General features: G+C 44.3%; 5 protein-coding genes across 5 annotated transcripts; 3 read left to right on the forward strand and 2 right to left on the reverse strand.

Annotated features, from left to right (window-relative positions):
- Nucleotides 1–74: 74 nt before the first annotated feature.
- Nucleotides 75–2,325, forward strand: N7509_001432 (DUF2264 domain-containing protein; the record flags this gene model as incomplete). The annotated part of the gene is made up of 3 exons (XM_056626069.1): nt 75–128; nt 187–859; nt 980–2,325. 3 exons carry the CDS (start codon nt 75–77, stop codon nt 2,323–2,325), a joined length of 2,073 nt encoding a protein of 690 aa, XP_056494651.1.
- Nucleotides 2,326–3,925: 1,600 nt separating this feature from the next.
- Nucleotides 3,926–4,807, forward strand: N7509_001433 (protein deglycase HchA; the record flags this gene model as incomplete). The annotated part of the gene is made up of 1 exon (XM_056626070.1): nt 3,926–4,807. One exon carries the CDS (start codon nt 3,926–3,928, stop codon nt 4,805–4,807), a length of 882 nt encoding a protein of 293 aa, XP_056494652.1.
- Nucleotides 4,808–8,964: 4,157 nt separating this feature from the next.
- Nucleotides 8,965–10,062, forward strand: N7509_001434 (ankyrin repeat domain-containing protein; the record flags this gene model as incomplete). The annotated part of the gene is made up of 1 exon (XM_056626071.1): nt 8,965–10,062. The coding sequence occupies one exon, from the start codon at nt 8,965–8,967 to the stop codon at nt 10,060–10,062; it is 1,098 nt and encodes a 365-aa protein (XP_056494653.1).
- A 2,045-nt stretch (nt 10,063–12,107) lies between these two features.
- On the reverse strand, nt 12,108–13,688 carry N7509_001435 (fatty acyl-CoA reductase; the record flags this gene model as incomplete). Its single annotated transcript, XM_056626072.1, has 1 exon — nt 12,108–13,688. The coding sequence occupies one exon, from the start codon at nt 13,686–13,688 to the stop codon at nt 12,108–12,110; it is 1,581 nt and encodes a 526-aa protein (XP_056494654.1).
- A 482-nt stretch (nt 13,689–14,170) lies between these two features.
- Nucleotides 14,171–15,285, reverse strand: N7509_001436 (sulfotransferase family protein; the record flags this gene model as incomplete). Its single annotated transcript, XM_056626073.1, has 4 exons — nt 14,171–14,693; nt 14,759–14,862; nt 14,916–15,091; nt 15,159–15,285. The coding sequence occupies 4 exons, from the start codon at nt 15,283–15,285 to the stop codon at nt 14,171–14,173; spliced, it is 930 nt and encodes a 309-aa protein (XP_056494655.1).
- Nucleotides 15,286–15,698: the final 413 nt, after the last annotated feature.

Here is a 15,698-nt window from a genome sequence, read left to right on the forward strand (position 1 = left end):
ACCTCAAATTTCCCTACGAATATCCAACTCTCAATCTAGCCCCGCACTTGGAAGACTAGGCAGAACTACAACCCATGGCCGCACTCCCAGGCTTCACGAACAACCCATTTCGGACCCGCTCTGACCTTGTACGGGCTAGCGCCGCCCTGCTAAAGCCACTGGAGCAGCGCAAGTCCCCCCCAAAAGGCCTTTATCAAACTCTCCACAGCCACGGCGGCAGGGTTTGATGAGGTCTCCGCCCAACTCGAGGGCTTTGCACGGCCGCTCTGGGCTATCGCGAGCCTCCTTGCTCCCGCAACTAATACAGATAGTCTTGGCATTGACGTGGACTCATGGGTCTGCGGCTTACGAGCTGGCACAAACCCAGAGTCTTCTGAATACTGGGGTGATCTGGGCGACTTCGACCAGCGCATGGTGGAAATGGAGAGCATCTCGTATGCGCTGCTGATGGCCCCTGTACCATTTTTGTCCGGGATGGACGCGATGGCCCGGGAAAATCTAGAAAGGTGGCTGCGCCAAATAAATGGACGGACAATGCCGGAGAATAACTGGCGCTGGTTTCGCGTGTTGGTCAATCTGGCGCTGGGGTCCCAGGGCGAGGACGTTGTGGCCCAGGACTTGAAAATGCTGGACTCGTTCGATCTTGGTGAGGGATGGAGTAGCGATGGGCTCTGGGGTAATAAGACGAAACAGGCCGATTATTACTCGGGAAGTTTTGCAATCCAGTTTGCACGGATGCTATATGTGAGGTGTATGGAGGATAGGGGCTTGAATTCCGAAGACCAGAGTAGAGTTGAGAGGTACAAGCTGGAGGCACGACAGTTTGCGTTGGGGTTTTGGAGGTATTTTGATGTGGATGGTATGTTGGCCTATAAAACATTCTCATCTCTCCACTATCTAGATACTTGCCTCCGAATTCTCTATACCTGAATCCGAGACATATAATTTTGGAACATAGTACTGACTTAGCGACTTCTAGGGAGTGCTATCCCATTTGGGCGGAGCCTGACGTACCGGTTCGCATTCGCGGCATTCTGGTCCGCAATCGCCATCGCCGGGGTACAGCTTGACGCACCACTCAACAACATCGGCGTGGTCAAAGGTCTCCTCCTCCGCCATCTACGCTGGTGGAGTAGGCAGCCTGGCATCTTCAACACTGATGGCACAATCAATATCGGCTATACCTATCCAAACATGTTCCTTAGCGAGAACTACAATTCACCGCAGTCCGTATACTGGTGTTTGAAATCATTCACTATCCTTTGTCTACCTGAGAGCCATTCTTTCTGGACAGCAAAAGAATTACCGCATCCACTTGCTGCCCGCCTTTTGCCCGCCCAGCCGCTCCTCGATGAAGTCAAACTCCTCTGGCCACCCCGACATATTCTATGCAGCGGACGCAGCCATCACTTTCTGCTCTCATCGGGCCAAGGAACCACAAAGGCCCACCGCGCTAGAGAGGCAAAGTACGGTAAGATGGCGTATTCATCCTTCTTTGGATTCAGCGTTCCCAGTGGCAGACTGCTAGAGCAGATGGCTCCGGACAGCACACTGACTGTCAGCCTCGATGACGGCGACGCATGGATTATGCGTGAAAATCCGTTCAATGTACGGGATCGGCAGATCTCTATCCTTACTTCCGAAGCGGCTGCTGGGATGGGAACGGCAGCGAGAACCGTGCCGGCTCTTGTTAGTACCTGGAGACCCAAGAAGGCAATTGACTTCGAGGTCCAAACTACCCTAATTCCTGCGTTAGAACTGTGGTCAGGATGGCACTTCCGTATACACAAGGTGAAGTGGTCACCGGCAGCCATCGTACCTGGGTCCATCAGGTTAGTTGACGCAGGCTTTGCGGCTTCTGGTGCGGCAAGATCGGGCCTGTTGTGTCCAGAGATAGATTTGGAGAGGCTGTTGGATCAGGATACTGCTGTGGTGGAAGCATGGGGGAAAGACGAACAGAGGTGCTTGATCTTCTCGGATGGTAGCGCCAGTGGTGTTGTCAATCTACAAAGGGATTTGATGCTTGCGCCGCAGTCAGGAGGTTGCAGGCTTGCGACCGAAAGTCTGGCATTACTGCTGCGAGCAGATGCAAATACTAATTTAATCATGCAAAGGACCTTGATACCTGCGGTTCGGCACACACTGGTCGCGGAGGCCGAGAGCAAATCTCCGGCGGAGATGTGGTTAGCGACGGGAGTATTCGCAGTTTCGAAGACATCGGGAATTGATGTGATGGAGAGCCAGAAATTGTGGTTAAAAAGACCAAGAATCCAGGTGATAACAAAGCCAGGGGAAGAAGATCAGATCCGAGTTATCCTTTACTGAGATTGGCTGCTTCTTGTTTTGTTAAAAAAAAATGATTCACGCTTGACCAATAACTAATGAAGGGCCGCTATAAAAAGTCTCTTCCTGTATCGAATGATCTATAACGTACTTCGATAAACCCCTTTAGTGACGCATCCGAAAGCAATCGATAGTTGATGGATACACGCATTCGGTTGTCCTTCCATCTTCAGGCTCAAAGGCTGGTCTCCTTTGATGGCTCCCTATGAATCACCAATTAGTTACCGGAATAAAGTAATTACTTCTTTCGAGCGAAGATGTTTGAAAGGGAGCGGTTGATCTATATGGAAAGATGCAGCTATTCATAGTCGCAGCAGCTCATCCCTAGACCTGTGCAATGGGCCACCTATGGGCCGAAATTTTGCAAGCCGCCCATGGGCATGCCCCAAATTACATTAATTTTATGATTTCCTGAGCATATATCTTAGTGGTATTTTTTAGCGTTCTAAAATTACCTTAATTATGGAGAATTACAGAATAAAATACAATTGAATAAATATATATCTAAGCTGAATATATATATTTATATATCTATAAGGTAGTCTATTTATTTGTATATTATACCTAATAATCTTAATCTTAGTAATCCTAGATATTTTACTACTTTCTTTTAGAAACAGATATATCTAAGGCTAATATAAATTCTCTATATTTTTATTAATATTTCACTAATTTATTTTAGAGGTAGATTTTAGATTATAGAGAGTACAAATTTGACTTAATATTGTCTCGGTATTATCACTAGATTAGTTAGATCAGTGAATAGCCTACCGTTCGTAGTTATACTTCGGATAATCCGTTACAAACGAGCAAACACAATTTTTGTCTAACTCAAATTTATTGTTTGTACTGATAAGCCAGCCGCTGAAAGTGGGGCTCTGAAATACAAACGGCAATATTCTTTAGAAAACGTCATTACTGCTTATTAAACTTTTAATCCGTAGATAGGATAGGACCTTAGAGAAGACGATTAGAGTTTGGATTATTAACTCTAACGGAGTTTAGCGTACGGTCGCTTTTTGTCAAGTTCTCGCTTGTTTCGGGAGGACTTAAGCTCGATGCTTACAGCCACACCTATAACTTACATGGAGAGAGTTAGCATAATGATTTCTTTACTTAGAATTGTCTTCGTCTCTAAAAAAATGAGATACTTTCTTTTTTTTAATTTCCAATAGAAGCGACCAGGCGAATGTGAGTGGTACAGTTGCTGGGGTAATGTATTGTAAGAACTGTCTTGCTACTATTCCTTATTTTGCGATACGGCTAGTTAAGCCTAGAGCGTATCACTCCCCAAATCCAGGAATGAGACCCCGGTTAACAAGGTTTATTGGCAAGAGAGTGCCACATTTTGCAACAAAGAACTTGATGTGGGGGAATTCAATGTTGGAACTCGTAGATAAATTTGGATCTGACGAAGTATGCCGGTCATAGTCCATATCATTGACGACACTATGGTAAGACAGAGACCGCATCCGGGCAGCAATTCGACTATATAAACTTGGTCTAGTCTTACCCGGATCACACATCAATCATTGATTACCAACTAAGAAAGATAACATTTGGTTCTATCTTTACAGCTATCATGTCTGCCACCACGGATCGCACCCCTGTACGGGACCAAGCTGAAAGCGATGCCTGGTTCCCATCCCCTTACTCGCTCACCCAGTACACGTCTTCTAAGACCGACTTTGACGGAGCTGATTACCCTAATCCTTACAAAGGTGGCAAATGGAAAGTCCTTCTCATTGGATCGCAAGAGCGTTATCTCGAAATGGCCGGTGGCGAGTTTTTCTCCACTGGTAACCATCCAGTAGAGATGCTATTGCCCATGTATCACCTCGACGCTGCAGGCTTCGACATCGATATTGCGACTCTCTCTGGTGACCCCGTGAAGTTTGAAATGTGGGCCTTCCCGCAGGAGGACAAAGCGGTCAAGGAAATATACGAGAAATACAAGACCAAAATTCGCAAGCCCCTCAATCTTCATGACGTGTGGGGCAAAGGCTTTACCCAACAAACGCCTTATCTCGCTGTATTCGTTCCCGGTGGTCACGGCGTGTTGAACGGCGTCCCTTTCTCAGCAACAGTTGGCAAAGTTCTTCGCTGGGCACATGATAACCAGCGTTTCCTCATTACGCTGTGTCATGGCCCGGTATGTATGCTTGCCGCCGACATCGACAAGCCTGAGGGTAGCAAATTTATTTACGATGGTTACAAAATTGATGTTTTCCCGGACTCGTTAGATCAAGGGGCCAATGTTGATATCGGTTACATACCTGGGAAGATGGCGTGGTATGTTGGCGAACGGCTCCGCAAGCTCGGTGTCACACCTCTCAACAGAAGCATCAGCGGTGAGACCCACCGGGATCGGCTAGTCCTTACCGGGGATTCTCCGCTGGCATCCAACAATCTAGGGAAGCTAGCTGCCGAGACTCTGCTCAAGGAGGTTTCTCGGTATTCGTGATTGTGATTATTTCAACCATATATCCTTCTAAGTTAAATTTTGAATGAGGAAACTAGGGTACGAAAATGTGAAAAAGTTGAAGCAGAACGATATACTACTCAGGCCCTTGAGCAGGTGATTTACGCGGCTTGGTCTTCTTCGAGTTTCGCTTAAGTCTTTATTCTCTTGGCATTGTGGTTGTCGTCTCTTCAGGTATGGTAGTCGAGGAGAAGATAATATCAATTTAAACCAAATTAGTTGCTCTTAATTTAATAAACGATCCGGATTTCTCATTTTAACCTTGGTCCGGAATAAGTGCTACCAAGGCTTGTTTGCCCAGATTCGTAGGGTGATGTCTGACGCTTAAATCACCACTACTGTTGCGCTTATTGTGAATCTCAGCCTGGTGTAAATACCCCTTTACTCATTCTCCGTTCTCACGCTTCACGCTTCAAAATGGCAAAAAGCGACATCACGAGAGTAATAAGGTGATAAGCGGCACCATCGGCAGATTGATCGATAATTATTCTATCCCATGATCAATCCGATACCGATATTGTTTTGCTATCAAGCATCGTCAATTCATAGTTGATATTGAAGAAGAATTATCAGAAAGTAAGCTATCGTACAATATCTGTCCGAAAGTAAGATATCAAAACTGCCAAGATCTGGTGCCGAATAAAGATGGCTCAATATATGCAATTCTAGAAGGATTTTTGTTGTTTCTAGCTTGTAATTTCCAGTGGTCAGAGGGTTCTGAAGTTCGGAATGCGTTGATGGCAGCTTCATGTACTTTAAGCATTTACAAGACAGTCGAAATTATTATAAGCCAGAGAGTGGAATAAAGAGCCCAGAGAAATATATACACAGGACTGATTAAGCCTCCGACTTTTATATGTCACGAAAAAGTATGTTCAACTTCACCCGCAACCAGGTCGCCATCCCTACATATTTAAATACTATTTAATACCTCACATACAGTAGTACTACGGTATTGAGGGCTTAGATTAGTATTCATAGAGTATTTGCCTACTAACGGGTGCCTAGTAGGTGATAAAATAAGCAAGGCAGGAACGCGTAGATACATATATATCTCCACCACCGTGACCATCAGTATATTTTCCTCCTTCTTCAAGTCCTTGTTTACCCTTGGCCTTTTGGCAACACAACGCAACGCGTTTTACCCTTGGCCTTTTGTCCTACAATATGCTGTAATAGCAATGAATAACCTCACTAACCTACAGCACTAACCTACAGTCTTTCACTATTGCAATTGCAACGCGTTTTAGCCTGGCTTTTTGGCCTACAATATGCTGCAATAGCAATAAATAACCTCACTAACCTACAGCGCTAACCTACAGCACTAACCTACAGCCTTTCACTATTGTAATTGCAATGCGTTTTGGCCTTGGCCCTTTGGTATCGCAACGCGTTGTGGCCCTGGTGTTTTGGCCCTAGTGTTTTGGTCCAGTAGTAGTAAGTAGTACAAGTAGCTGAGTAGTACTATATTATTAATACTTCTACACCTACAGAATACCCTAAATACCTCCTAAGTAGGCAAATACCGTATTTGACAAAATGCTTGGAAAAACTCCGCATGTTAGTGAATACCGTATTATAGCTGAATACCGCATTTATAGCGTATGTATAAGGTATTGAAATATCCCCTGGGGGCGGGATGGAACTCCGAAGCCCAAATTTCCGGCAACACCGCTGCCTGTGAATGGCAAGCTGAGCGCAAACTAAAGAAAACGTGTTCCAAATCCAATGTTGACGGGCTATCGCTTTTGGGTAATCTCTAATTAAATGTTACTTGGAGTTATTTAGCTGTTGCGGATTCCTTGGATTAAACATGTATTTCAGAATGTTCAGCGGTTGAATGACCCGCAGGAAGCTTTCATTAAATCGAGGATCTCAAACTGATATACAGTCAAACTGATTTAAAGGGTCGTCCAACAGAAATTAACAACATTCAGCCCCGATCTGAACTGTGGTTCTCATCCAGATTCTAGATAGAGATCCTGCGAAGCTTTTGGGCAAACTTTTGAAAATCACTATACTCTTGATCAAAGTCTTGGGAACATATCATCATGTGGTCAGAGAGATTGAAAAATGAGCCACTTTGTATCTCTTTCGAGATACTTGGTTCATTACGCTTGCCAGGATGGTGATTGGGACCTTTACTTCGAGTAGCAACCTGGGAAGAACTCATCAATATCGGAAATATCATAACTGGAACAAGCTGTTGAGCTGCGGCCCGCGTCATTGGAACGAGAAGGAGGAATATCGATTGATTGCTTCACTTTCTCTCCGTATTACCCGCTGCCAGTCTCGGAATTATGGGCACATACTGGCGCAGTAGTTTATTTGCTCTCCCAGGGCAAAGCTACATTTAAATCGAAGGCTGTAGGCTTGTCACATTGGTGCATGTGAATACTGAATTCGCAATCCGCCCGGGACCGTTGCAGCCAATATTGGTGTGGGCCCTAAAGCCCCAACCCTTTTGGGATAGGACCGTCCTAGACTTAGATAAGGTCTGCTTCCGTTATTTTGAGCGTCTGTTAGGTCTATTGTTTATCTACAATAGCTATAACCGTAAAGTACCTATTGTAGATACTAGATTTAAATAATCGCTAATATTTCACAGACTATAGCTAAACATAATCCGTACGTTTTAGTTGTCCCCCTAGGCTAATAAGATTAGTATGTTTCTTATAGCAATGGTTCCAGACGGTACAGGGCTGCCGAGCTACATAACTACAGTGTTCCTCTGGGTATTAATAGCCATTATAGACCGGTAATCCATCAATAGGTCAAGCATATAGAGATAGGATACAGAACGGCTCGATGTCAGGATTCCAGGGGCAGGAATAGACGTTGATTGCTTCTGTACAAATAGCTGTTCTCTGTACGCTGGATCGGGCAGATAGATAGCGGGTATATTTGCTAGCTAGGTAACTGAATATATAACTAGGGGCTACAGCCTACCAGCAGGTTTTACAGATCTAGATCCGGTAGGTTGAATTATAGTAGAAGAGCTCTATAAGAGTATCCATAATGAAAAGTGTTGGTAGGAGGCTAGAGGGGGGAAAAAGCCTAAGATATGTAGGGTTTGTACGGTAAGTAGAAACACAGTTGAGAACAGAATTCCAGTTGAGATCAGTACTCTGCTACATATATATCAATCTTTCTTATATAAGGACAGTATCGAAGCCCCTGAATATAATAGCTCTGATCGCTCTGGCCTAAAGATATCGAAGCCTCTGAATCTGATAGCTCCGATTACTTTGGCCCACGGACTGGGGTGTCCGGGAGCACGCACAACAGGCCAATCAGCGGGCGAAGAACAACATTGAGCCCTGAATGCATCGCGGACTAGGGTGTAGGGGAGACTTCATTTGCTGATACATTTGTTAATTAAAATATGTATGAGTCTAGCGATTCGAAAACTTGCTTATGTCATTTCGTATTGCGGTTATTATTTATCTAGAAGACTCTTATTATTGGCCCTCTTAGATTCAGACTCATCTCCGCTTCATCCAAAATACTTGAACGCTGCTTTTCGCTTCTGAATTCCATTCTTCCCTGATTTTCGTTTCGGGGCCGATGCGTGCAACGCGCGCTTCTTCAAGTTACGAACAGATATTTAATAATGGAGGAAGCCATATCCGGATAAGAATATTGTGTGATTAGGGTTTAAAAGAGTATGTCTCTGTTCTCCGACATGGAAGGCGATAACGGTCGCTACTGTAGAAGAATTTTTATATAGCAACAGATATAGTTCGCTCACGACGAAAGGAACGGTGGAAAAATAGCCCCAAACCATCTTTCCGAAGCGACTACTGTAGAATTAGTTGCAGTGGCTTTTGTCATTGGTAGGTTGTATATGATTCCACAGAGTGATTGCCGATAATGTGCCGGTGCTTTTTGAAATGATAATTGTTAAATTAATTTAAAATCGATAGAGTGGCAAGTTGAAATGATTGGTCCTGAACTTCAAATAACTAATATTTGTTTCTATGAAAATAACGAATTGCAGAGAATATAAAGAGAAGGAACTGGCGTTCTGCACAAGAAAGAGTAACTTCGCGGTCATCAAGTGTATGATGTCATTCGATCCCTTTCCGAACTCAAGAAATTAGTTCCGCTTATGTACCCTTGACCACCAGTCCTTTTAAATGTCTGACCAGAATGATGAGCATCCCCAGAAAAACAATATGGGTCACCGTTCTAGGATCCCATTCGAGATAATACTCTATATAGTCGGCTATTCTGGTGTCGGCGAACAGTTCTTGCTCTTCAAAGCACTACCAGATCTTGCCCAACTATGCACATATCGACAAACAAGGATAAAAGAAAAGCCCAATGACGACACCATTTCTCACATTCTCGCAAGAGAGGGTGAATATCTTTTGCTGTACCAGCTCTTCATCCGAGACCAATCATTGGCAGAAATACCAAATGCTGCTGGAGACACACCTTTGTTTTTAGCTGCAAAGTGCGGACATGTTCCGATTGTCAAAATGCTATTTAGCGATCGACTGGCTCAAAGGACAAATTTTCACGGAGAGACTGCCTTGTCTATTGCTGCAGAGCACAATCGAGTGAAAGTCGTCGATTTTCTTATTGCCCAAAAGAATGTGAATTTGAATGCCTGCGATTTCGCTCAAGATACTCCACTTGCGGTGGCTGTGAAGCACGGAAACACAGAGGTGGTTAAGAAGCTCCTGAAATGTCCGAACTGTGAAATGAATCTCAAAAACAGGGCTGGTGACTCACCGCTGTCACTTGTAGCTCAATCAGGGGTGGGGACTCTGTGTGATCTCTTGCTTCGAAGACAAGAGACAGACCCAAACTCCCCAGACAACCGACATAGAACACCACTTGACCTTGCAGCTCGATTTGGACATGACAGCGTCGTCGTGGTACTGCTCAAGAGATCCGATATTAACGTCAATTCCCGTGACGATTGTGGCGACACTCCTTTATCTGTGGCTATTATATACGGACATAGAAGAGTCGCAGTTCATCTTCTGGAAAGCCAGAAAGTCTTAATCAATACGGTCAATCATTTCAATTCAACCCCTCTACACTACGCTGCCGCAAAAGTTCAAGGGTCTCTAGTGGATATTTTGATTAAGCGAGATGCGTCACTGGCGCGCTTTATGAACAATGCTGGGGGGACACCTGTATCGCTTGCTCGAAAGTCTGGAAGCAAAAGGATTACTGAAAAGTTGATCGAAGTGACTGAAATTTACATCCAAGAAAGCTCATGAGGGATTTTGTTGCTGCTCGACGTGCCTTGGCAATTATTTGGTTCATGCACATCTCCATTCCTATTTATTTCTAGCAAATCTAAGTACAAGACTTTCAACAATTATATCGATTACTGATGCAATCAAATATTCTTACTCGTAATGTAAAGTTTGCACCCCCTTGAATGGAATTAGCATAATATTTTCCTTGCCAGCTTTCAAAATGGTTTCTAGGTTACCGCCAAGCTAGTAAAACAAAATAAAACACCTGCCAAGCTAGTAATGTTGTGCTCCAGTACCCAGGTCAAAATATTTATTTCTTACTCCGTGCACTATGGGGAACTCCTCCAACCAGAATTAAGCGCCAACAACCGGGAATTTCCTTATTAAAGGAAGATGATGGTTTCTGATGTTGTGTATTCCATGCAAAGGAAAATTTCAATTCATTTTGCAATTATTTTAGGCCCAATGCAACTCTTGGTCATGGAATCCTCAAAACAGTTTTTAAATAACAACAAGGAATGGAGTGAGTCATCATTCAATCCCTCCGAAACAGGAAAGTCTTGGCAAAATTATGCAATCGATGTCCTATGAGGTTTGAAACACAACAAAGTCACGTAGGACCGCACCGCGGTGCGGTTCTCGCATTTTGGAGCCGCAGAGCCGGAGGTTTTGTTGCGAGGTTCCAGACCTTGGAACCGAAACCGCATGGTCTAGTAGTCTGCAGTGCTAGCTAACTCAGCTCTCGCCGTTCTCTCCTGTGACTACTGCTCCACTTATAAGACCTAGATAGGATCCCAATCTATTCATGCGATCATTCTTATAGAACAGCTACTGTTTCCTTTGCTTCGTATGCTACGCCGTACGTTGATCTCTGTGAGCATCTGAGCATCCTCACACCTTCCTTAATTTACCTATGTACACAGTTGAAGCACTCCGTACATACAACATGGTCCATGAATAGGTATTTTCCAGTGAGAGAAAGAATTAGACAATTCTTTGAAATTCATGAAGCTTTTTTGAGAAAAGCTCCTATAGTTGTCAGGTTCTCGAGAGCGAAAACGAGTATAGTTAAAAGGTATATCCAAGTAAGAATATAAACTTGATTTCGAAGAACCAGATATATTTGTTAAAAGAATGTCCATATATAACTAGCCCTTACTCCGATCACTAACATGATGTGTCAGTTCATAGGGTCTGTTCTCGTCAAATCATTAATCTACATACAAGCTTTCACTTATAAACCATGTATCCCTTTTGAAAACCCCCCCAAATTCTCTCAGTAAGTCCCCAACCCAAACCTCATTTCCCTCGCTTATAATATCTAAGAAATCCCCGAATTTGACTGCGAGCTTTCTACGCATGACGGTTACCTAACCTGCGCGTTCTGCGACAGTGATAATGTTATCTTAGTGGCGATGCTACCGGAGGAAAAGTTACCTTCTATCCAGGATGCAGTCAAAGCAAATATCACGTACTCCAACGATGCGATAATTGGAGATGACACGTCTCTGTGTGGAACAATCAAGGGTGACAAGATGGTAATCGAGTTAGATTGCAAGTTTACGATCACCGCAACCTTGTCTTCTGCTCCCGGTGGTTTGACCTTCAGTGGTAAATGTGAGTGGAGATTATAAGCAAGGAATGGGACATTGGATAAATACGACAGTGGAACCGAGGACTGGAAACCTTTCAGATGATACATACAAGAGTTCTGTCGTATACTAAATATGTGCAAGATACTGCTTCTCACTCGAGATTGTCATCTTCTACTTGCTTGTTAGTTTCCATTGACGGCACAATGGCATTATCAGCCAAATCACTTTGGCCGAGTTCAATCTTATAAATTAAGCCATTGCGGGGAGCGATGGCAAGAGTATAGTTAATACGGGTATTAGCACTGGATGCTCTTAGAGGAAATCCTGTATTCACTACTATTCAACAATGTACCCACATACAAGTAGTATAGCAGAGCTCCATTTTACAATGAAAAAGCAGCGACCCCAGGAATAGTAAGATCATTGCAAAGGTAGACAGTGGCAAGGTGATATTACGATACCATAAGCTCATGAAAAACATGCCAATAAATCAGGCAATCTCCAAGCATGACTGTCTACTTGACTCAAACGCCACACACAAGCTACCCCAAGGGTTCCAACAAGAACAGCAAAAGGACTCATTCGAAAACTCATGGCAGCCTGTAGAAGTTGACTCGATGATGTGAGTTGACGAATAGGCTTGGAAAGTTTGAGGGGTTTCGTGTCAGAAGCTGGGTCTCGGAGAAGGTGCTTGCGAATGCCATGAAGTGTGGTCTCAAGATACTGCTCAGGTTCGAAATCGTCCGGCAGGTGCGTAGAAGGGCGAAAATTGAACGAATGATGGGTGAAATAAGGAAAATCACGATTGAGACTTGCTAGACCAGCCCGAATGCGGACTAGTCTTCGTCGCATTCTATCATTTTGCGAAAGAGTGTAGAATACAGATGCCAGGAAGAGTGGGAGTTTTTGATAGATAGTATCGTAGATGTGAAATTGAATACCGCGAGGGCCAAGGTAGTGAACTTTTGGTGAGCGAAATGAGGCGGCTCTGTGTTGCAGAAAGTGTTTGATCGAGTTGGTACAGACCATGCTGATTGGGAGGCCGTTGCACAGTGATGCAGTGGCATACTTGATTTGTACAGCGGACGGGGCCGTTTCTTGGAACGTCACGCCAAGCAGTCGGTTGGCTACCTCGTCGACGGGAACGATGTCCAGGATGGTCTGAGAGTCGGCATCTATCACACCAAGGAGTCCATTTCCATATGCAGCAAGGAATCCCGCGAATGCACTGAGACTGTCGATCCATCCAGGGAAGGGTAGACGCCAGCTCGCCGAAATGATACTTGGTCGTACAATGGTCAATGGAACAGAGCCTCTGTTGGCGACTAGCATGTGCTCTGCGATGCATTTGGATAGAGTGTAGGTATTTGGATGCTTGGTCTGATTCAGCAGCTCAGTTTCAGATGTTTTTCCATCCAAGATATCTCGATACACTTCAGATGGTTCGTAAGGAAGAGGTGTGAGAGTCTCGCGGATTGGACCGAGACGATGGGGAGTCACATATGCAGTAGAAGTGCTGACAAGATGTTGGAAATGAGTGCACTTGCGAGCAAATTCCAGAATGTTCAGTACAGTTGAGACATTTGCTGCCGCTGCCTCTGCTAGTGCTCGGTCGAATTTCACACAGCCCGCGCAGTGGATGATATGTGTGATCTCCGTTTGGATCCTTTCAGATATTGAATCAAGAATGCCCAAGTCAGAATCCACCAGATCACCCGTCACCACCTCTACCATGTTGTCCCAGGCCTCCAGTAATAGAGAGAAACATGCCGATGGGACAACTGTCTCTCGGAATCTTCGCTCACCGTCGATGCCATTTCTCCCTCGTACCAAAACAATGATTTTGGTGCAATTTAACTTCTTGTGCTGACGCACAAGATGCTCTAGCACGACTTTCCCAAGAAATCCGGTAACACCAGTTACCAGAACGCAGTTGGGTATAGTCATGATTTCCAGTCGATCCTGTGGACTCAAATCATTAGCAAAGAGCCAGCCTTCTATATTGCGTAAAAATCCTTGGATATTGCGTATACGTTCAAAATGATTCATGTTGTTTGACGGATTGTACTTAAGGGTTGCAGATCTTGTAGATCTATCCCCTGCATAAGTTCCACTTCCAATACGCAATACGAACCCTTGACATTACCACATATTGCAAACACCCGAGACGTACCTAAATATTTGGTCACACGTATTTAAGCAGTCACGCCGCATGAGGCTGGTCTTCTTTCTGATACGTCTTCCGCCAGCGGTGTGTCCACGGGGTACTCCGTAGCTGAGGTTGCATTGTACCCAAAGGATTGTCTTAAACTGAGGCCAGAGTATTAGCTCCTCTATGGTTTGCAGATCCTTCCTTGTATTAGTTATCTTGCATGACTTGTTTCCGTAATCTTGAGCATGTCTGTCATGGATCGCGATCGCATGATGGCCTATTTTTGATTATATTTACAGAGAATGAATATGTGCATGAGAATCTGATTTTGATTGTTGATAAGTACGATCTAGGGGTCGGAAACTGAACACTGAAATTTTCATGGGTTGGACATAGCAGCAAGAACCAGTTTCCATTGATCCACCAACGACCATACCACAGAGAGTAACCGTGGGCCAATAATTTCATCTCCACACATGGACGATAATACGAGCAAGATAAACGAACCCGAAGACAGAAGATAGAATGACTGAATCAAATACTCTCGAGCATTGTACAAGAGTGCTTTGTTGAATTTCTGTTGCATGACTTTCATCTCATTTTCATGGGGCATTGAGATGGAAGGAATCGGTTGATCAAGGAATTTGCACAATGGTTCCCACCCTTCTTTGAGTTGGTAGATCAAGAGATTATCCGAAGGCACGAGCGATTTGATCTTTTCCTGGTGTTCAAAGAACACCCGTCGAGCATTAAGCTCAAAGCTGCCCTCGAAAAGCTCATTCCATGCCTTGGCAAATGTTGGCCTTACCATGCGCACGCGGGTTCGAAGAATTGCATCTACCACATTGAACACGTGGAAAAATGGGGATGTAATCAAAGAGTTGATAGTACTTTTTGCGGACCTGTCATCTGTTAGTATAGCTGTGGAAGTGGTTATGGGCTGGTCGTTCTCGAGCAAGATACTCACTTATGCCATGCGTCCACATCGCGGGTAGTAATAATGACCTTCGCCTCGGGGTAAGCTTTGATTAGCTCTTCAGCAAAGCAAATAGCAGGAATGTCTGTAACGGCCTAATCATCATATTAATCAACGATACGCCCAATGCATAAGTAGGTTAACTGACCTGGCAATGACCCAGAAGTTGGTCAAACTCTTTGCGCCCCCAGGGTTTCCCTTTACCATCAAACTTGGCACGCAAAGCCTGCATCCATAACTCACAGTCTCGGGAGTTGGAAAATATGGCATCATTAGCGTGACAAGTATGGGAATACCCCATAGTTTTCAGTGCTTTTGTCAACGCTATCAGCCATAAAAAAAGACAGTTAGACTATGTGATTTCTTTTAAAATGGGGAGGAATCTTCATACACAACGTGCCAGTACGACAGAGACCAAGAGCCAATACCCTCATTGGCACTTCGCGTGAACAGTAACGACGGTCAATATCCGTCATCACCATGTTTCCATCCGGAAACCGGAGAACCTGTGAAGGCATGGCTATGACAAGCAGCTAGACTCTTGAAGAGACTTTCACAAGTAGGAGCGATGCTTTCAGTGCTTTTAACCTTGCAGCTTTGCGTCGATTCGACTTGGTCATTTCGAGTGATGTATATATTTATGTACGTATGAGTGACCAGAGAGGCGTATTGGATGTAATGAGAAACCCTTACCACCAGCCGTGTACTACTACTGCTGAAATTTTTGAATACACGTTCCTTGCATGCCAAGAGCTGCAGTACGAAAGGTGCACGACGATTCGAAGTTACATTACATTTGCAACCCTAACCATTGCTTTTGCAGATTATTATCTCCACAAAAAAAAGCACAAGCAATATGAAGTGGGTGCCGATAGTATCAAACATTGGAAAGAGGCATATACTAACTTGCGCACTTCAATGTCAGAGTAAC

This window comes from Penicillium cosmopolitanum, assembly GCF_028827165.1.
Source record: "Penicillium cosmopolitanum strain IBT 29677 chromosome Unknown utg000003l:1.0-3747932.0:1.0-3751027.0, whole genome shotgun sequence".
NCBI classification, from domain to species: Eukaryota; Fungi; Ascomycota; class Eurotiomycetes; order Eurotiales; family Aspergillaceae; genus Penicillium; species Penicillium cosmopolitanum.